The sequence below is a fragment of the Phycodurus eques genome, chromosome 1 (genome assembly GCF_024500275.1).
Source record: "Phycodurus eques isolate BA_2022a chromosome 1, UOR_Pequ_1.1, whole genome shotgun sequence".
Classification (NCBI taxonomy): Eukaryota; Metazoa; Chordata; class Actinopteri; order Syngnathiformes; family Syngnathidae; genus Phycodurus; species Phycodurus eques.
In genome coordinates this window covers 16,824,995-16,847,721 of record NC_084525.1, presented here as the reverse complement: position 1 = coordinate 16,847,721, position 22,727 = coordinate 16,824,995, and the positions used below count along the sequence as shown (strand labels likewise).

General features: G+C 38.8%; 2 protein-coding genes across 2 annotated transcripts; both read right to left on the bottom strand.

Moving 5' to 3' along the window:
- Window positions 1–1,622: 1,622 nt before the first annotated feature.
- On the bottom strand, window positions 1,623–14,321 carry si:ch211-207e14.4 (interleukin-17 receptor D). Its single transcript, XM_061680863.1, is given in 13 exon segments — window positions 1,623–2,784; window positions 4,036–4,208; window positions 4,342–4,476; window positions 4,644–4,704; window positions 4,913–4,987; window positions 6,211–6,356; window positions 6,606–6,644; window positions 7,344–7,365; window positions 7,367–7,468; window positions 9,694–9,812; window positions 10,566–10,724; window positions 11,005–11,089; window positions 14,034–14,321. Coding segments are annotated over 13 exon segments (1,764 nt in total). The 5' UTR covers window positions 14,154–14,321; the 3' UTR covers window positions 1,623–2,256.
- A 90-nt stretch (window positions 14,322–14,411) lies between these two features.
- Window positions 14,412–21,882, bottom strand: fam50a (family with sequence similarity 50 member A). The gene is made up of 13 exons (XM_061680892.1): window positions 21,598–21,882; window positions 21,384–21,468; window positions 21,094–21,193; window positions 20,828–20,988; window positions 19,969–20,045; window positions 18,931–18,997; window positions 18,739–18,800; window positions 18,567–18,643; window positions 18,095–18,149; window positions 17,931–17,979; window positions 16,961–17,031; window positions 16,492–16,602; window positions 14,412–14,590 (listed from the first exon to the last, which is right to left on the bottom strand). The coding sequence occupies exons 1-13, from the start codon at window positions 21,706–21,708 to the stop codon at window positions 14,582–14,584; spliced, it is 1,035 nt and encodes a 344-aa protein (XP_061536876.1). The 5' UTR covers window positions 21,709–21,882; the 3' UTR covers window positions 14,412–14,581.
- Window positions 21,883–22,727: the final 845 nt, after the last annotated feature.

Sequence of the window (22,727 nt, the reverse complement as noted above, 5' to 3'; positions counted from 1 at the left end):
GACATCAGTGGTATTTGTTTGTTGTTTTGTATTTAAATAGATAATATGAAATTCTTCTGTCTCTCTACCTTCTATTGATCTATCTCCAACTACCTTTCTTTTTTATGTAAATCCTTTTTCAAAGGCCAACAACAAAACAACCCAAAAAAATAAATGTTCTTCAATAAAAAGCCAAACTTCAAACTATTAACAGTCCCCAGTAACAGTAAATTTGGCCCCCGGGCCTGGATTTGATTTACGATTTACAGCTAGCCTTATTAGCATCCACCTTTAGTTTATCCGGTTCACAAAACATTTATAATTTCAGAAAAACTATTCTAATCCAAAAGATTTTTATAGTGCAAAAGAGGATAGTTCGTCAAAATCAACAAGAAGGTTTACACCATGTTGGCAACACACAGCAGCTCTTTTCAAACTCTGTGAGAGTGAGAGTATGCTTAGATTTTTTTTAGGCCAAATTTAAAAAGTATAGTCAATTAAATAAATAAATCTAAGATATGTTTTTTTTTTTTTCAAACAACTTATTTAAGTATAATTCACGATGCTTTGATTTCAACGTGTGCATAAAGATGTAGTTTGATTTTATTGAAGACAGTATACGTGCAGTGGGTTCGATTCCCGAGTAGTGCAAGCGATACCAACTTGAGTTATATCCATCACAGTACACGAATGATGAATGTCGTTCAAATCCCCTGCCTGACGCTCTGCCACTGTCTGCCCCAGTGGCGTCGCAAGGCCTATTTTAGGGGGGCAAGCCCCCCAATCCCATCGACAAAATATTTTCCGTGCGACACTGCTGGGGGATAGCCCCCTCCCGAATTCAGAAAACCCAGCGATGTCCCCCCAGTCTGAGCGGCCAGAGAAGGCCACTCTGGTCCAGAGAGCAGCAGAGAGAGAGAGTGCATTTCCGAACGTATCCAGAGAAGGTCTGGTCACTCTGTGAGCTTGAGACAAAAATGAGTTTGACACTCCTGTGTGGACAGGGAAGGACGGTGGTTAGCACGGGTCACAGTTCAGAGGTTCTGCTTGGCTTCCTGTGTGCAGTTCTTTACGTTGCAGATTTTCTGCAGGTACTCCAGCTTCCTCCCACATTCCAAAAACATGTTAGGTTGATTGAATACTCTAAATTATTCATAGGTTAATGTGAGTGTGACTATTTGTTTGTCTATACTGTATGTCTCCTGTGATTGACTGGTGACCATTCAATCCCTGCCTGTTGCCCCAATTCAGATGGGATAGCTTCAGTTCACCCACAGGATAAGTGTCATAGAAAGTTCATGGATGGATTATGTAATGTGTTATACGACAGTGTTTTTTTTCAGGAAAAGAGGACTGGACTGTTATTGTCTGGACACAAAAAAAGCAAAACAAAACCTGCCACTTTTTTGGGGACTTTAAAGCTATTATTATTTTATCTTCACTGGAAGATCATAGTTGCCAGGTCCTATGATGTTTACCAGTATGTGGCATACAGTAGTTGCATAACGTTGGCATCTAGATAATCTCATGTCATAGTATTTTGGTCCTGTAGACTGAAAGAAAATCCCAACCAGTTTATTGACAAGTCGACATAATCATTTACTGTACTGTGACTGTCACATGAAACACTGAATGCACCAGAAGAAAATTCTCTTGCTTTATTAAATATTTGAATAGAAAACAGCAATAAATACAATACAAAATAAGTCTTTTCATCCATTACAAATATTGTCCTCTCCATAACTATGTCATGTACATACATATATTTCACTGAGGATCTTGTATATTGATCTATATTATTGTTAACTGTTGCACTCACAAATTGCATCATGCACGGACGGACGGTCGCAAGAGTTTAAGGGTTTCCTCATCCTCACAACTTAGAAAAACACAATTCACACAGTCATATTCATTATTTGAATATTAAGGTATACAGCGCAATGTACAGTATAATACACCTACATTTTATTATGCACTTCGGGGTAGTAAATAGTCCTCCTTATGGCAGTAATAGCTTATTCATAGACATCAGTAATCACACCATTATTACATTAGCTTTTAAATAGAACAGCAAATGTTATAAAAATACTAGTTTTTGATCACGTAATCTTAACCCTTTCACACATCCTTTGGGTACACAAAGAAGTGATACCTTGCTGTAATAGTTTAGCTTCAAAATCATCACCTCTGGCCATTTATGAGAAACTTTTGGCCTTCATTAGCTTCAGTGAAAGGGAGGGGAAAATATTATTAATAATATCTTTTTGATCATTTCTCCTATGCATTTGCATTTCCTTCTTTGCCTCCCTCCTCACTATCCAATATTTTCTTTTGGTTTTCCTTCATCGCCTCCTCAGTGTCACTGATTGCCTGCTGCAAAGCCTGTCCAGCAGGTGACAAGGCAAAATCTTCATCTGAGATGTTGTTTATCTTCATATAGCGACCTGGTGTGTGAAGGCGGACTTGGTGGAGTTGGGAGAAAAGCAGCAGCAAGTCCGCAGGCAGCTTGTAGCGGAACACCAGCCCCAGTTCGGTGGGGATATCTGTCTCCTTGGAGTAGTTGAAAATGGCTGCCATGTACTTGGATAGGTCCTTGCCGTCAGATTTGGCTCGGCCCACTTCCGCTCCTATGAGGCCGACCATCACCTCTGAGTCCAGAGAGCCCTGTGCTGAGGTTCCACCTTTGCAGCAGAGACCCCAGGAACAAACAACCAAGACAAAGTCGCTCTCCTGGATCTGACGGCAAAACCAGGCCATGCTTCCCTCCTCGGCCAGGCCCAGAAAATCCCAAAGATCCAGGCACACCTTCATGGGGAGCAGATGACGACTAAAATCAAACTCAGAGAAGCACAGTCGTTGGATTGGACAACAATTTTCATTCCAGATTACGATTAAAACTTTTTTCATTTGTTCTTGGCTCATACCAAAGCTGCAAACTATTAGAAATCAAAATCCGTTCACAACTTTTTAAGTTATGTCCAATCGTTATTCTGGATTGAGGGCAGAAGGGCAATGCCCGACCAGAACCAGCAGTATGTGCTGTGTTTTAAAATATAATATTTTTATATTTAATATAGAGCAGTGATACAAATTAATATGGTTAAAGTTGTCTCATAATCCTTATAGTGCTTTTTATCAAGTAATTCCCTTTAAATTTCTTGTTTTTAATTTAAGCCTAAACTCAACTCAACATTATTTGGTTTCAATGGTCTTTTGACGGGTGTGAGGGAGTTATTATTGAGCCTAGCAACAAGCAAATAGAGTGGGAAAAATAGTCCAAATAATTCTGTCGATCTTATTTGTTGCATAGCCAACTAAATTTCATTCAAGTTAAAAAAAAATAATTCCAAAAATGATCTACACATGGGGTTAATAATTAAGAAACAAGGAATTAAATAAGTTCAACACACTTTTTTTCCGAATATGAAAGAAATGTAACATCCATCCATTTACTGAACCGCTTATTCCTCACCAGGGTCGCGGGCGTGCTGGAGCCTATCCCAGCTATCATCGGGCAGGAGGCGGGGTACACCCTGAACTGGTTGCCAGCCAATCGCTGGGCACATACAAACAAACAACCATTCGCACTCACAGTCACACCTACGGGCAATTTAGAGTCTCGAATTAATGCATGTTTTTGGGATGTGGGACGAAACCGGAGTGCCCGGAGAAAACCCAAGCAGGCACGGGGAGAACATGCAAACTCCACACAGGCGGGACCGGGGATTGAACCCCAGTCCTCAGAACTGTGAGGCTGACGCTCTAACCAATTGTCCACCGTGCCGCCGAAATGTAACATATACAGTAAAATAATACTGATGATAATCTAAAAAAATTATGCTGTGAAGTTTTATAATGATTCATGAATTAAGTTTTTCCGTATGCTGTGGGAGGATATAAAGAGTACTGTCATTATTCTGGTATGTAGGCCTACATAACTGGTTGGTTCCCCACCATTTTCTTTATAATGAAAACGCCATCAGTGATACAAAATTAAACCCATTATGTATATCATCAAAAGTTAATCAATTATATACTTCTATACAAGTGTACTACCTGAGTTGCCATGTGTTGTTGCATGAAGGCGGCAAGCTTCATGACCGCATTGACGTGGGCGGGGCCATCATTGCTACTGTAGCAAATCAAAAGGCGAGGACGACTCTTCTGGTTTTCAGACAGTATCAACACTTCCTCCTGGGCCTTCACTTCTTCCAGCTGCTCAATTAAATCTGAAGAAGTGGGTACATAGTGTATTTACACACTACTCAACACAGCATAACAAAATCAGATTTGTCACCCTGAAAAAAAAACCATGTACTGTACTTATATAATGTCAATTGAAGTGTTTAAACTGCTTTGCACCTGATTTGATAGAAGGCTTCTTCATTTGTATGCAAGGCGTCTGCCTAAGAACAGCCAACAGCACTCCAAAAATACAGACAACAGCAAAACCCACAGGAAGCACCATAGTCCAACAGGGAGATGCTGAGGCAGCTCCTGAGGTCATGAAAGTTGTTTTTAGTTACAAGACACTTTGACTTCAGCATGTACAATGTTAGCTGAGGTAATGTGTTGTGGTCCAAGTTAATTATGCAAAATAAAATGAGCATTAACCAGGTAAATTTGCTTCCTCATTTGAAGGCAATTTGACATCAGACACATACCTCGGCGCTCAAACTGAAACTTGAATAATTTCCTCACTGCGTCCATTTCGTTTGCAGCTATCTGTAACAGTCACGTTATCAAGATAAATATTCACATGGGAATTGTGATAGTGTTCTCATCAGAATTTTGTGGTAAATCATAGAAAGTGTTACGGCATATATTTATGTATCCAGTATGACTCCACCTCCTTCACCAAAACAATTGTTTTATTTATCACAACCTAATTATAGCTATTGTGCATATCTGTTGAATTCCAAAGTCATTTTACCTCGCATGTGTAATTGCTTCCTTCTTCGAGGTCTCGGAGCTCAAAGGTGTGGTGTGTTTGGTTTCGGGAAATGTTCTAAAGATGTCAAATGGAATTAATAACTTCATTTAAAGCAAACAATTACATTTTATTACATCCATGAAACAATTCATTCATGCATTAAACAAAAACAGTAAAAAGAATACTGTGTACAGTGGACCGCGCTATTCGCAGGGGATAGGGACCAGCCCGGACTGCCAATTGCAAAAATCCTGTATAACTGATGCCCATTATATTGCACCGAAAAAAATATTGATTTTTTTTTTTTTTTTTTTTTTTTAACCCCAAAAATTCTCGAATAAGCCAGGATAGACCACCAATAAGCGTTTTCGGGGGTTGATTTCTCCCGTAAAACAAAAAAATTAAGAAAAACGAGAAAAAAAAGATAAGATGCCGAACCACGAGTATGTGGGGGTCCACTGTATATAGCCATACATACATATATACATATACTGTGTTATATATATATGTATTGTACATAAGTATGTATACACAAATACGGTTTATACATATATAGTACAGTACATATTTACGTATAGGAGGTGTGTCAAAAAAGGTCCAGGACTGGTGTCACAAAATATTTTTTTCATTGACAAACTATGACTTTTGTCCTTCATTGTAGGCCAGACAATCAATTAGCACTTCAACAAAGAGATCCCGCAGATTTGGCTTCGTTCAGTGTGTGAGAGGAGGAGAAAGTTCGGGCAGAACAACTCATGGCTGTTTCACCATGAAAATGCACTTGCTTATCATGCCCTTAGCAACGGCATGTGTCTGGTTAAGAAGAACATCGCGACACAAAGCGTTAGCTGCGGGAAGCTGTGAGCCATTTACTCTGATTTGCTGCAACAGACCCCAGGCACTTCGATGGGCGAGGTACCGAACGAGTTTAAAGGCAGTCGGGCTGGTTCAAAAAATTTAAAAGGAGGGCCCGCATTCACTCAGTTGACTCTGTAGACATGGCAAGGCAGCAGGTACAGATATTAAAGCAGCAGAGGATTACCTCAAAACCTTTGCCGAATTGATAGCAGCGGAAGCATACATTCCGCAACAAGTTTGCAACGGTGATGAGCTAGCACGGTTACGGTTTGGTTACATTTCTTATCAACAGTGCAAAATATGTGTGACAGTGCATCAAAAACGAGTTATCTTTGCAAAGGGCTAATGATACAGCTCTCTCATTGGATCTCTTTAGATAGTGCAGGTGTACCTAATGAAGTGACCAGCGAGTGTATACAGTTACGAGGAAAGTCACTTACAGGTGCGATCTCTGTGTATGTGGTCTTGCCATTTGCTGAACAATACGAAAAGTAGCTTGTGATGTCCAAGTTAGGAGGCGCCAGGTTGAAGGTGATGCTGATCACAGTTCCTCTCTGCTGAACATCAATGTAATTTGGGTACCAGTCTATAACCACAAGCAACATTTTCCATGAATTCAAAGCAATGAAGTACATGGTATAAAGAGTACTGTACAGTGAAAACCCCAAAGATGAATATAATCTGTTTATAAACATTGGCTGTTCTAGTTTCAAAACAAGGTTGGAAAAGAGGTTTCACTGTACAGTATTTAACTTTAGCATGCTTTACTGTGCATTGTCATTTCTTTTCGAAATGTGGGAAATTGAAGTTGGCTTTGTTTGCTTTGTTTCCTCACCTGCTTTGCACCGCTGAAATCCGTTTTTCTCTGCACATGCTGCAAAATCACAATGTGCAGTAATTACTAAAATGTTGTGTGCTGTAAATACAGGTCTGTGCAAAAATCTTAGGCAATCACTTGTTTTATTGTTCATGACTTTGTTCAAAGCAGAATTGTTGTTAAGATTGGTGACTGGGAGTGGGGAAAGTGTCTCTATAAATCCTAAGGCTCTGATTTTATTTTGTATTTATGACAGAATAATGATTCAATTGCATGAATGTATAAATGCGTCTAACATTCCTTCGCCATTTTCACAGTGTGTGTGTGTGTTATATGTAAAAGCCTACAAACGCCTGTTATGCCAGGTTTTTGTGATAAAAGAAAATGAGAACAAGCTCATTTCAAAACTTAATTAAAAAAACAGAAATCTTTTCGACAGTGGAAGTAAAAATGAACACCTGAGATAATGTGGAACGCAAGTTCACTAATTTGACTGATTAATGAGAGGATTAATGTTAATAGTAATATTTCTCCTTTTGCTATTCCTGCAACTGACTATATTACACTATTTCTCAAATTTTTATGTGTATTTTTTAGTCATATTCTAATCAAGAGGGCGACAACTAATGAATGAAATATAAGCGTTACAGCTTTGCCAAAAAAAACAAAGACGTTTGCACAGCAGCCTACAGTGAATGACAACCATAAGTATTCAATATTATTCGTGTGCAAGTGCAGTACGTGTGCGTATCTTACAGCGTGTGGAGAAGATCTTGCTACTGATAAAAGTGCTCCCACTTCTCAGGCACCGGCAGAGCCATAACAGTAACGGCAAAATCGGACCCAAGGAAGAGACCGGGGAAAGGTTCTGACTTGTACACCTGCAAGAGGCGAATGCTGCCATGAGTTTCTTTTACTAAATCATGTACAGTGCCATCTGAAAATATTTTCCCCCTTCTCAAATTTTTTTTTTTTTTTTGCATAGTTCCCACACTTCAAGATCATCAAACATATGAACTGTCAATATCAGACAAAGATAACCCAAGTAAACATACAATGCAGTTTTTAAATGGTTATTTTATTTATTAAGGAAATAATTAACTATTCAAAGCTACCTGGCCCCATGTGAAAAACTGTTTGGGCCATCCTTTGCAGCAACAACTGAAATCAAGCATTTTCTATAACTGGCAATGAGTCTTTCACATCTCTGTGGAGATATTTTATCCCACTCTTCCATGTGGAATTGTTTTAATTCAGCAACACTAGAGGGTTTTTGAGCATGAACTGGCTTTTTAAGGTCATGCCACAGCATTTCAATCAACTTCAATTCTGGACTTTGACTAGGCCTAAACCCTTTTTTAAGCCATTCAGAAGTTAACATGCTGGTATGTTTTGGATCGTTGTCCTGCTGCAGAACCCAAGTGTCTTCCAGCTTGAGGTCACAAACTGATGGCTGAACATTCTCCTTCATGATTTTCCATTAAAGAGCAGAATTCATGGTTCCATCGATCACAGCAAGTCATCCAGATCCTGAATTGACAATGCAGCCCCAAACCATCACAGTAACCACCACGTTTGATGTTCTTTTTCTGAAATGCTGTGTTACATTTACGCCAAATGCAAGGAGACACACACCTCCCAAAAAGTTCAACTTTCGTCTTGTCACTCCATAGAACAGTCTCCCAAAGGTCTTGGGAATCATTCAGATGTTTTTTTTGCAAAAGTAAGATGAGTGTTTATGTTCTTTTTGGCCAGCAGCGGTTTTCGCCTTGGAACTCTGCCATGGATGCCAACACTGACCTTAATTGAGGCAGGGGACGCCTGCAGCTCTTTAGATGTTGTCCTGGGTTTCTTAGTGACCTCCTGGATGAGTGCTCTTGGGGTAATTTTTGTAGGCCGGCCACTCCTGGGACGTTTCACCACATGTTTTATTAATTTGGGGATAATGCCTCTCACGGTGGTTCGCTGGAGTCCTAAAGCTTTAGTAATGGCTATGTACCCCTTTCCAGACTGATAGATGTCAATTACTAGGCTGATGTCATGATCATAACACAGAGTTACAAAGATCAGAGTATCCGCATCCAAAGGATGCTGCCCAAAAACTGCCAGATGTTGCTGGACAACTTAATATGGAGAAACTGTATGTAGAGATAATACTAAAAAAAACATGTTTGCGAACATCTGTTCTTGAATTCCATTGGGTCGTGGCATTTTGTTGCGGCTTTTTGAGATCTTTTCGCAGACTTAATTTTTTTACCCAGGTTCTATTTAAGCGATTCCTTGATTGAACAGGTCTGGTCGTAATCAGGCTTGTATGTGGTCAGTGAAAATGAGCTCAGCTTTCCCAAAAAGACGATTAGCCACAGTTGATTCATGATTGAACAAAGGGGACAATTCTTTTTCACACAAGGCTAGGTAGCGTTTAATAGTTTATTTTCCTTAATAAATAAAATTCATATTTAAAAACTGAATTTTATGTTTACTTGGGTTATCTGTGAATGATATTTACATTTGGTTGATTATCTTAAACATTTAAGTGGGGAAATTATGCAAAAAATAATTCATCTTTCTTTGCCCAAAATAATTTTAGAAGCTGAATGTTTTTGCCATTTTTTTTCTCTTCATCAGATTTTGTTTGAATACATGCTTTATTTCATAGCTATGAAGCTTATTTTGTGTATCTTAAAGACTTACATGTTATACTTTTACATTACAATATATAAGGCCATGTTATTACTTCGAAGTTGTTCTTTGTCACTGAACGTTTATTTGCAGTATAAGTGTTAATTGCTTTGTGATTTCATTAAAACATTTGTTTAATTAGAATGTAATGATATACTGTGTAATATAAAGTAGTACCAGTCATCAATTATCTTGATTTCAACAGGTTCATATCTTGACTCTCCAGTAAAATGCATCTCCACCATTTGGAGATTAAACTAACATGTTTTTAACTGGACAACAACAACATACTGTACAACCAGTCTGTCTATAATTATTCTGGAGGTGTGGAAGGATGTTATCTGTTTGGTCTGTTATCAGACCAAAAAGTCTGGAAAACGACTTCAATGCTTTTGTTGACATGTAACACCTCCGTGATAAATACCTTTTGAGCGTGTGATGCTGAGAGCGTGAGGTTTTTCTGGAAAAGAAAGAGCTGACAGGCAACACCGAAACCTCCCAGGGGCTGGAGGATCACCTGAAAGCCTCGCAAGAAGGTGATACCTGCAACAAAGGGGGGGGGACAAACTAAAAACGCATGCTCGTAAAAGACCACAATGTATTCCACTAGACAGCTTTTGGATTTTCTCATATACTATTTGGAAATGTTTCGATGTCCGCACATTTGAGTTGCTCTTCCTCAGGGACAGGCAACTTTGGTGCACATGGGCCACATTCGATTTTTGAAACAGACACATAGGCCATGTCATTTGTACGGGAAGTAATTGGTAAAATTATTTATCATAATAATAAAATAATAATTCACGGGAAACCGGTGATTGACAGTCTCATCTACCCTTTGAAAATGCCATAACATTAAAAAGACATTATGGCCCATGTTGTGAGCTCACATACTGTTGTAAAGACACAAAAAAATTATAAAGATTCTAAATAAAACTGTGACCTGTGATTTGAAGACAAAATACATGATTCATCTGGTGTCATATCATGAATGCTGCTGGTATCAGTGGTAAAGCAGTGTACAGTATGTCTCTTACACTTTTACAACCATTATTAAACTTAATTGGCACGCATAATGTTCAAAAGCGCAGTGTGTCAGACATACAGTAAAGTTACAGTATTTTCATTAGCATTACTTGAACTAAACCTTATCCATGTCAAGCAGAGATAACAGCGGGGCTCCTGTCTGACATGACTTATGAGCAGGTTTCTTATTTAAAAGCATGCGCAAACAGAAAGTGGCTTTAATGTACTGTATAGGACGAGATATGAGTCTGTTGGAATAGGTCAACACACCATATTGACTTGGCTTCCAGGAGACAACCATAGTATCAGACTTGGGCTCTGGATCGGGTACAAACTCAATAGTCACATCAGTGGGTGCTTGAACGTAGTGGTTACAGATGCCAGGGTCCTCTTCACCCAACAGCTTAAAACATGGCCATGGTAAACAAGCTAAGGAAGGAAGGTACATGTAGAAAATACAGTATGAATGCTTAGACTTTGACATTTGTAACACATTTTATTTACAAAGATTTTTATGGAACTATATCGCATTTAACACCTCCTTTTGTTGTAATGCTTTGTGTGTGTCAATCGTCATACTTTAGACATTACAATTAAAAATAGTAAGGGAGTTATTTAAATTTTCAAATATAATAGAAATTACACATCTACTGTAGCCTAAAACGTATTGCTGGCTGAGGAAATAGTTAACAAAAAGACTCCAACTTACTTCCAAACTGATTTTTGGAGGTCAGGCCCAGAGCTGCATTCACATCATCACTGCTTATTCTGCAGTAGTCACATCCCGGTCCTCCCTGTAGGTAATACAAATGCAATCAATACCAACTATAGTGGCATGGCACCTAAAGAGTGAAGCTAGACACACGGCCGTTTGATGATTGGTCAACAGAGAATCGCCAAGTCAACAACAAATTTTCAGGTACCCCTTAATCTACTACACATGATTCTATTAATCACAGCTGTTCAACAAGCTACTTGCAAAAACAGTACTCTGACTTGTGTTTATAACTCAGAACAAGTTTGGTTGTCAAGCTACGAGGTCACAGCAGCTGTACAGTCTTTGAAGATTTCACTTGCACGCAAGCTTATTGCCCCAATGGAGTCATTAGGTACACTTGCACAAGCTCCAATGCAGATCCAGTGTTTAATTGGCAGTTTGAGATATAATGTACATAAACAACATGTTTTATGTTGTAGTGTTAGTCCAATCTTCAAAGTGATAAATAAGTGAGATTAGCAAAACCTTATTTGCAAAAGGGTCCAGTAGACATGAATACTAGACTGGAATGGCACTCAGTTGAGCGTGGACCTCCACCAAGGCGGAACAATCTTAGAAAGTCTGTCTGGCTTGTGCTTGGTGATGTTCCACTCCAGCTCTGTAGGTGGGGGTAATGTAAATCGCAAAGTGCGTGCCAAGTGCCCTACAGGAATCACTGCAGCTCTTTCTGCTGTATCGAATGGGTCAATGTAGCAATCCGGAATATGCGCAAAACTACTTCAGCGTGCGGCAAATCGGGTAAAAGCACTTCCGCCTCACTTGGGTTAATGGGGATGAGGACCATTTCAAAGCACCTGTAGGAACTTTAAACGTCTGCAATGTCTTTTTTAAACACTTGATGTCACCACAGATCCACCAAATATGACTGTATGGTGTTTGGGCTTCGTTCATGTTGATATACATGATATCATGTTTGTATAAATAAATGTAATAATGTATTTAAAGCTATAATCACATCTTCGATGTGACAAAGCCTAAATGCTTATCCGGCCTCCTCCTCCTTCCAACCCCACCTGCTTTCGCCTTTCTATATGGGTCAGTCAACCTGTGCGCTGTCCATATACAGTATGGGCCTGCCCGTTCGTGGATAAAATAATTCATTTCCACTAAGTCATTTTAGAGTGCCACCAAGTGATCCAGCGCAGGAATGTATCGGATAGTCGCTAAATATAAATAAATACATAAAAAATAAACATTGAAAAATATAGCAAGAAGTGTCAGAAGATGTTAGGCTTAAACAGCATTCTGTCACCTACTCTTATAGTGGCTTGGGTGAAAATTACTTTATTTTTTTTTTAACTAAAAATAATTGTGGATTATATAGATTTAACTTTGTCCGAAGACACCAGCCATAAAGACAACTTTTTTGCTTCAAACAATCATATAATCAATCCTAGTCATGATGGTTAGCAAAGCATACACAGGAAGTCAGTCGATTCAGTGTTCCGCATTGGTCACGTGACGTTCCGCATAAAGCAGATTTGGCCACAATGCAAGCAGACTGAAAAAGGAAAACTGTAACCAAGTAATGACACATTAATAGTGAGTTCTATTGGGACACGTCGAAATTTACATATTGAGTTATACCTGTATAAGATATTAAAGGGCCAAGGTTTACTCAGGTGTGCATTTATGGAAACAATATCAACATAATTATAAATTGTCAGCATCCGTCGGGATATTATTGACAGAGTAGCCATGGAAAGTACCGAACACCTGAACTGTTTCCGCAGTGACACAATCTGTGTGTATAAATAAACACTGATGAAAGAAGACAAGTATGTTTTAAGTTGAGATAACTGACCTCATTTACAGCTATGAAAACAATAGGGGTAGGAGTCACTGTAAGAGAGCAGCCAATCAAATCCTCATCAGTATCATTAAAATGCTCTCAGAAATTGCATGTGAACGCTGATTGGCCATGACTATTTCATAATGCCACAAATGACATGCCTAGCGAACCATTGTCAAATCCTTGCCATCCAATGATGATCACTACATAAGTTGTTTGGCACAGGTGACAAAAAGGTGTCACCTGTGCCAAACAACTTATGTAGTGATGGTGCTAAGAGGATTTCAGTTATAACACTAAGTAACAGGAGTATGTTTTATACATACATACATATATACATACATAATATATATATATATATGTATATATATGTTATTAAAGAATAATAATGCAATAAATTGTCCGAATCATCAATTGGTATTATGCACAACAGATAAAACAGCACAGGAGGAGGTCGAGGGGGGGAGGGCGTAAGTTGTTTACTAATATTTGTTCATTTGAGCCAAAATATATTTGCAAATGTAGTTTATATAAAAAAAAATGAAAAATTTAAAAAAAGCAAAAACTTAATGGTCACTTATTTGTTTAGTGATCGTAAATTTTTTCAATTCAAGGTTTTTTTTAAACAAATACTGAAAACGTGGCTATTTAGTGTAATAAAAGTTATTTAAATAAGTATTTTAATTACTACAAAATAATCAAGTTTTTAAACAATTATAGGAATGATTGCCCACCTCGTCGAACTCCCACCCTAACGATTTTGGGCTCTCAACTCATCTCGGCAGATTTATTTGACAACAAGGATAATTTTGTCAAATGAATAATCAACATTATTCTTATTATGCTTCTGAAATGCGGCACTGTCACTCAAGGATTGAAACCGAAATAACAAACCATGTTTTGCTTGGAATAAGGCCTACAAAAGGTTTTCTGCATCACTCCATGCTCATATATCAGCACTGGCATGTATTTTTTAAATTTTATTTAAACACACAACAGTATTTGACAAGAATGCTAGTCTCTCAGAATTCCCATCATAGTATTAGTTTTGTTCTGATGCACATCACCATTTAGCAGAGTTGCTCATCAGCACTACAATAACTAACCCAGCAGCGTCCATGGTGACTGATGTGTCACAGGATCTGCAGAACACAGCAAGGGGACTTACCTGGCGGACACATGACAGTCCACAGTTTTGAGGAGTGATGGTGGTTCTCAACTCATCGGGCGACTGGACAAGCTGACCAGGCACCAGAACATGGCAGAGGATAAGTGTTGCCCTCCACATGTTCAGACAACCGGCATCTGAACTTCCAGAAGTCTAACGAAATACTGAGCGGAATCAAGGGAACAAAGCGTGCTCAAAGGTCCTCAGCGAGAAAGAATGCAGGAAGGAGAAAAGAGTGAAGCGGGCGTGGTGTCTTGAGCGTGTCAGGGGGAGGTGTGTCTGGTGTGACTGATCGTATGAGCGTGTCATAACAAATCAACAGCTGACTAAAGCCACATGAAAGCCTTGCCATCATTACTGTCAATAAGGAGCCAAATGTTATTACAGGTTAAATTTATTCAACAATATTTACATTTACATGAGCGCATTTATATAGGGGGACAATGAATCTTTGAGGTACGTTTTGGGGAATTAGCCTCATGAGTAAAGTGAGAGTCCAATTGTGGAAGGGCGCAGGAGAGATAATACGGGAAACGTTCACAGCAGCTTCACCGGATCTGAAAAAACACAACAGGGAAAGAGGCGTCAAATTGTTAAGGCCAGCCAAACTGCCAATTTGCAGCAGTCAGAAATGTAACTAGACCGGTGTTGCATTGGAGGCTTCAGGTTCATGAGTGTGCAAGAATACTGATGGGAGGGCCACATTTCTAGTCTATGACCAAAGGCTGGGACCAGCATGAAAAGACTGGCATCATACGCTGTGCCAACACAGCCAATATCCCCGAATGGAATAAAGTCAGAACTTACTGACTGAATTTAGACACAGGGAAGCTGGGTAAATCTGTCTTTTGTACAAAAGAAAACAATATACAGGTAATGGGATTGCCGTTTTCTTATCTACGTTGGAGCCCCTTAAATGCTGGTGAATTTGTACACTTCGGAATTCAACCACAAATTTGCCAATAATTTGGCGTCAGGCGGAATCCTCCATTGCCAAAACCATCATTTTTCAGGAACCTAAAAAAATGGCATATTTGTTGAGCCACTAACATTGCATCATCAAGAGAGCAAGCCATTTTCAACACTTTAGATTGGTTTATAATTTGTAAAATAATACACGTGGGGTCTGACCAAAAGTATCGATTGGGGATTTTTCTTGTTTTTTTTTTACCAAATTGGGACACAGCAAGTTTCAGTCCAATGCCAATGAAATGCATGTGTATGTATGTCTTTTACATCCAAATGTTTTGAAGAAGGAGCAGCCTCAACAAGGGGTGTTAAGAGAAGAATAGACATCAGAAGAGATAGAAATTTGACTCATTAAAAGCAGTAACCATTCTACTCGCAAAAAGTTTGGCTTACTGGGCTAAAGTGCACGAGAATCTTTCAAGGTGAACTTACCTTGAACTCATGGAAACATTTGAATGCACATGTCCAAGTGTTCAATGTGTCAGGACTTTTTGCACAACTTGCTGTTTTCTAACAAGGAGCTGAGTGGCAAAATTCACAACCAGTTTAATCGATGAAAATTTCCTCGACACTTCTATGCCTTTCTGTGACTTCTCCAGTCTCTGTGTTGCAACCTGATCATGTCACTCGAAGCACAGTGGCAACTTCCCTTGGTGAACATCCTGTTTGAAGCTGCACAATGGCAAGGTGCTTTTGATCAATTGTAAGGCATTGTCTTGGTCTCATTGTTTCAAAATGATAAGCATGACGAAAACAACTGTTCAAATCCCGATTATAATTGAACCGGGAAATCCATTCCTATTATTTATTATCATTATAAACGCCTGTTATGAATTTGCCGTCAAGCTCCTTGTTAGAGAACAAGTTGTGCATAAAGTTCTGAAACATTCAACAGTTGGAACTGTGCATCTAAAAGTTTAGAGAAGGTCACACTGAGTTCACATGTAAAGGTTCTTGTGCATTTTAGGCTCATCCTGAAAGTTCACCAGAAAGCCGAATAGGCCATAACTCTTTTGTGAGAAGAGTATACAGTATGTCATCATTTATCAAAGTTCTACTTGTGACAATTAAAATGGTTGACAATTCAGATGTGTCTACCACCTTTGCAATATAACGTGATTAATTCATTGTATCATTTTAAAATATATAAATATATATAATATAATATTACACTTCTAAAAGTTAGTAATGTGACAAGTCAGTGAAAACATTGCCTGTGCAGTTTACAGAGGTGTACGAATATGAGTTTATTTGTTTTTTTTTATAATACTGCAGAACTTTATGGCTATTCAGAATGTATATAGAAGGGTTATGTAGGCGTGTGGGATTATTTGCATGTTGTAGAATAGGAGTGGTTCCTGGCAAAGAGGTTTTCCAGCCATGCCAGCAAAATTGGCAAACAAGTAAACTCAGTAAGCCAGACATACTGTACAGTAGGTGCAAACTCAAAATGACGCTGAACAAACCTGTGGAGGAAAACAAATCTCACCGTGTACTTGTCCCATTTCTTCTCAGGGTCGTACGGCTCCCAGCGACTGGCGGGGAAGATGTGCTTGTTCTTCTCGTACCAGCTCCTCAGCACTACTTTACCTGCGTGAGACTTGGAGACAGAGAGAGCACAATTGCATGTACTGTATGTTGATTTTGGAAAAATCTCTTAATACTAGGATGCTCTGAGCTTCTATTCAAATATTTCATTGTAATTAAAACTATTACCCACCGCTATTGATTCCTTCCAGTAAAGAATCACATTTCGTTAACAAGCTCTACATTTGACTACAAGACTACATACATTTACATCTGTTACCTCAATCCACTTTGCCCCTGACTAAGCCTGACCCAAAACTATCAGAACACATCGCTGACTAAATTCAAGTTTTTAAATCATCTGTACTGAGCTCAAATACAAAGAAACAATGATAACATATACCTTACATGCTGCTAACAATTGTCCTTACCTCATCCTTTTCTACAGTGGCATCATTGACCAGACGGATATCATCGTGGACGTCAAAGCTGAAGAGAGGACCTGTTCAGGTAAAAACAAACAAGTCCTCCTAAGTAAGGGCATACCACAGATGTTACTGTGCTTATATTTACTCCACACCTGAAACAACGCACACACAAGCAAACAACATGGAAGTAAACACTCAGATGATTACATTTAGTTTGGCATGGACTGACTCTTTGGCCATAGGTTTGAAAGGCAGGGAACATTAGAAACATTGTAATAGTTTTCCAGACTTAATGGCATATTGGAGGTCCTCAAAATCCGCACTCCAAGAGAGAAGCCCAAGGAGGAAATAAAATATGACTCATTTTTGTAAATGTAGTCTATCGGGAAGAAAGCCTGATCCCAAAATGTTCACACTTTGTATCTATGTAGAATACACAGAACACTCACAACATTATGACCACTTGCGCAATATAACGAGATGCAATACAGAGGCTGTTTTTCAGAAGTTCTACCTTTATAAAGAATTTTGTTCTCAGTTTCGATTGCCACAATGATAAAGGTATTCATTTGACAATATGATCATTTTTGTGGTTGTCGTTTGCAGCTGTGAAGAACTGTAGCGCATCAATACTAGCTGTGTCTAATAGATTACCTCAAGAGAGTAAAAAATATTTGGAACCGCCCTAAGAAGACACATACAAGACGACATTGGAACCCTTTAACTTTTAATTGAAGACCCACGTGTTATACACTCCTGATGAGTTTTTTGGTGTAGTGAGTGTGTATGTCGTCAATCGGCATCATCTGTCCGCTTAAACTGCATTCACATGAGATGAGATCTGGATCAGTAATCAGATTTTTTTTCTCCCTGATGTTTCTCCACATAAGATTGATGGATGCATTTTTTTTCTCATACTTGCACTGCCATGATGGTTCACTCGAACCATGTAGGAATTCAGTTGTTAATTTACCCGATTTGCCCCTGGCTTTAGTCACGATGAAGTCGTAGAAGCTGTGGTGCTGAATGGGACAAAAGGGGAGGACATTAGAATTCCAAAACATTAAATTTGTGAGCGTTTTATAAAGGTATTTATTGTGTAAACTAATGAAGGCAGCAGCGCACTGCGGCACTTACATGGGGGATTATAAGATCTTCTTTAATATACATCAGCTGCTCAACCCCAGCAGACCTGTACAGAAAACAACACTTTCTATTTAGTAAATGTTCCATTTTCCTGGAATCACCTGACATCATTACAAACTAATGTTCAAGATGAACAAAACAAAAAACACATGTCCATCAACTAGAACACTCATGCTTCTAATTTCCTGAAGCTAATTAAAATCGTGCGATGTTGCTTCATTGGTAATAATAATAAACTAGTTATAAAGAGCCTAAAATAAGTCAGAGAACACAATGACTTAACTAGGCGAGTAACATTCACTTGCCAAGTGAAATATTTCAAGAACTGACAGCCGGCACCACCAGGTGTCGCAGTTCCTACCTTACAGATTCAGATAAGTTATCTAACCAAAAGTACTATGCCTACATAAACCATTAACACCAAACATTTCCAAAACTAATTCCTAACGGGAAAAGCTCTGACCTGAGCTCACTGAAGTCCTTCCTTAGGACTTCCAGGGCCCTCTGCAGAAAGTTCTGGATAGTGTTGCCCTTCTTCATCTTGAGGAGAAATACACATTAAGAGAGTATGAAAGTCACAAAGAGAGGAAACCTTTTACAGGAGTTGGCGTTTTCAACGTGGGCCACACTCTTACCTTGACAGTCTTACGATGGCCGGATCCATCCCAGTAGCTAAACGTAATCTCGATCTCCTCGCCTGAAAGCAACAGGTTAAAACCATGAGATTTAGACAAAACGTGAAGGAGTGCTAAAATATTATTATGACAAATCTTACAGCAAACGATAAAAAAGTATTTTAAGGGTGTTTGGTCCATTTTGACACTTACTCTTGATCTTCTCTTGTTTGAGCTCCCACTCTTGCCTAAGCTCTTCTCTGAGACGATTCTCCTCCTCCTGAACACCATAATTCATAAAAATTTTTTTTAACAGAACCTTGTAAGGCCTTTATTTGTACACCATTTTAATAGTATTATATTGTTTTAATTATTTTGTCCACAAATGAACTATCCACTGATAGCTTGCTATAGCACTTGTCCTGATTAGGGTCATGGGTGAGCTGGAGTCTATCTCAGATGCGTTTGGGTGACAGGCGAGATGCACCGTGGACTGGTTGCAAGTAAATCATGGCCATACCAACAAACAATCACTCACACTCATATTCACACCTATGGACAATTTACAATATTTAATGAACCTAAAATGCATTAATTGAATGTGGGAAGAAGCTGGAGTACCTGGAAAAAAACACAAGCAGAATGAGAACATGCAAACTCAACACTGGAATGCCAGAGCAGAGCCTCTAATCCCAAATCTCAGGGAACCTTGGAAAAGTTTTATTAATGAATTTAGCCTTGCTAATTTTGAATGTAGTTTGTCAGACAGCTATTAGTCGCTCTCACAAATAACTAGTGATACTAAAATTATGGAGGCATATACTGTATAATTTCTACAACTGTCAAATTGACTTAATTTTTTGTGTTGTTTTGGAAATATAAATAACTCCTCAATAAGCACCCCCGCACCCTCAAAGAGCAAGGCATTCGTTCTCGGGTCAAAGTTGATATGTTTAGCAGCGTTTGAATGCCATACTGCACTCTCACTTTCTCTGCAGGTGGCATGTGCTGTGGTCATGACATGTCTATTGTGGCACCACATCATATTGGTTTCTAAGTGCAAAAAAGGAGACGCCTCTGGTGAGGTCATTTGTTGTTCAAGTGGATGATACAACCGGTGATTATTTCCATCTAATAGAACGGAGGCCACTCTTTAAGGAAATGTTTTCCTCTGAGGTGGAGGAACAAGAAACAAAAAAAGCTTTACATGTGAACTGCAGCTCTAATGAATGTGGAATTATATAACCACACCTCTCGGTCCCGATCAGGGAGGAAACTTGTGTCCACGTCGGGATTTTTTCCAAGCTTCTTCTTCTTTACCGGGACATCTATAAAAGAAGAGTCTTCTTCATATACAGACAAGAAAGAGTTGTGTATGACACGGGGAAAAAATTAAAACACCCAATTTGTTTTTACTGAAATGCAGTAAAAACAAATATTTTTAGAATGGAGTATTCAACCGATTACCCCATCAATTAATCAGATTTAAAAATGCTTTTGTATTATTAAACAAAAATCACAAATAATTCATAATGGAAATGACAAGCCTTTTTAACAGACAAAGCAGCTGGCTTTTATTTGGAAAAACAGACGTATTTATTCCAACTCTAACTCTTGGCTCCAAAACTAACTTGTGTGTGAGGGAAAAGAGACGAGATGAGTGTGAGTGTGTTTCCACATCTTAACATATCTAGTCATACCGACATTATACTACAGACGCTACAAACACAATACAGTGGACCCCAGGTATTCACGGGTGATAGGGGCCGAGCCCAAGTGCGAACACAGAAAATCTCTGAATAATTTAATATATATTTATATTTAATATGGTAAAAAAAAAATAACTAAAAAAAAAAATGGCTAGTGCCTTTCTGACACTGAAACGTTTGAACGGCAGAGTATACATACAACTGTGTGTCATGATATTGTCTCGGCGACCCCAAACATTTGAATGGTAGTGTACCTAACGTTTTGGTCAATAAGTATTCAGCTAGCTTTAATGGCTATAGATATCCTAGACCAGATTCACAGAATTATAACACAATGATGGTAACATAACATGAACACAAAATGGCAAACAGGCTGGAACAATCCTTAAATTAGAACTCACAATCCTGCTCTTCTTCTTCTTCCTCTTCCTTTTCATCCTCCTCCTCCTCCTCATCTTCTTCATTGTCGTCTTCACCGTCATCCTCAGGATTAAATGATAAACTTGCAATTTTCCTTTTCTGTTCCTCTTTCCTCTTCTTCTCCTTCTGCTTCTCGAGCTTGCTGCAAAAAGATAAGGAGAACATGATGAAAAATTGAACACACACTATGGAAAATGGACATTGGATTGCTGAATCATGAATATGCAACACAAGATTCTTAATTTACAGCTGGAGCTCCTTGGATTGCTCCTTCTTTGCCAGCTGCTTCTCACGCTCCTTCACAAGCGCCTCCTGCTTAGCTTTCATATCATTCAGTGTCACCAGGCCTAAGCAAGACGTAAGAGAGGAAAGATGAAGAAACAGGTCAACTACCATAACAACACCGCATGTTTTCGTCTTTACAACACAGTTTATTAAGACTCCATCCACCACTATTGCTTAGATGAATTTCCATGTACAAGTATTGCGAAGGCATGTGCGTAATCTATGTCTGATGCTGATCAAGGATTGTCATACCAACTGTGCTGGACTTTAACTCTGCCTCCACAGCGTCATAGTGAGCTGAGAACTTCTTGTCGATGTTGGACTTGACCATATTGTCCTGCAAGAAGAATAGACAATGGCAAACACGGCTGTGGATACGCATCTAAATTAAAGCTGCCTCATAAATCCCATAATACACAATTCAGACAACTTTAATGACTATTATCTGATATTAAAGGTTACAAACCTCTGCGATTCTCTGTTTCAGTTGTTCAAGTTGTTCTCTCTCCTTTTCTCGTTTTTTCATCAGCTGCATGGCTCTCCCAGCTTCGCTGGCGGCTCCTTTGTATTGAGCCATGTTGCGATATTCTTTCCTCAATGTTACTCCAAAAAACGTCAGGAATGCAAATAGCAGAAACGAAAGATAAACGAATGTATAAAAACGCAGGTTTTCCTCGAAATGTTCACCTCGACTTTCTCACGGAACACAACAAGAAAAATGGCGAGGGCGAGATGCATGCTGGGTACTAAAGATGTTGCCTTCACGTACTGCGTCAACGCTCGTAATTACACGACAATACAAGTACAATACACCGTACCAAATTTGAAGATTTTCCAGAAACGTCCATCTATTTTATGTATTGCTTAGCCACACGAGGGTCGCGGGCGTGCTGGATCCCATCCCTGCTATCTTCGGGCGAGCGGCGGGGTACACCCTGAAGTGGTCGCCAGCCAATCAGGGCACACACAGACAACTAACCTCCCGGACACACATTCTCTCCGAGGCAATTTAGAGTCTCCAATTAACCTATATACATATAATATGCACACACACACACACACACACACACACACATGCATATATATATATATATATATATATATATATATATATATATATATATATATATATATATATATATACATATATACACACACACACATATATATAGGCTGCACGGTAAAAATCCTCCTCTGTCAGTAAGATACAAAAAAAAACCCTGCTTATTATTACAGTGTTTAAATAATAACAGTGGCTCGCGGCACAGGTATAATCTGCCGGCAGTCCAAACCGACAGAGCGTGCTGCACTTTCTATAATTTTACTACTGAACATGTTGGCTATTACAACCCCAATTCAAATCAAGTTGGGACGTTGTGTTAAACCTAAATAAAAACAGAATAATATGATTTGCAAATCATGTTCAACCTATATTTAATTCAATACACAACAAAAACAAAATATTTAATGTTCAAACTGATCAACTTCATTGTTTTTAGCAAATAATCATTAACTTTTAGCAAATAACATTAATTTTATGGCTGCAACACGTTCCAAAAAAGCTGGGACGGGGTGTTACATCACCTTTTCTTTTAA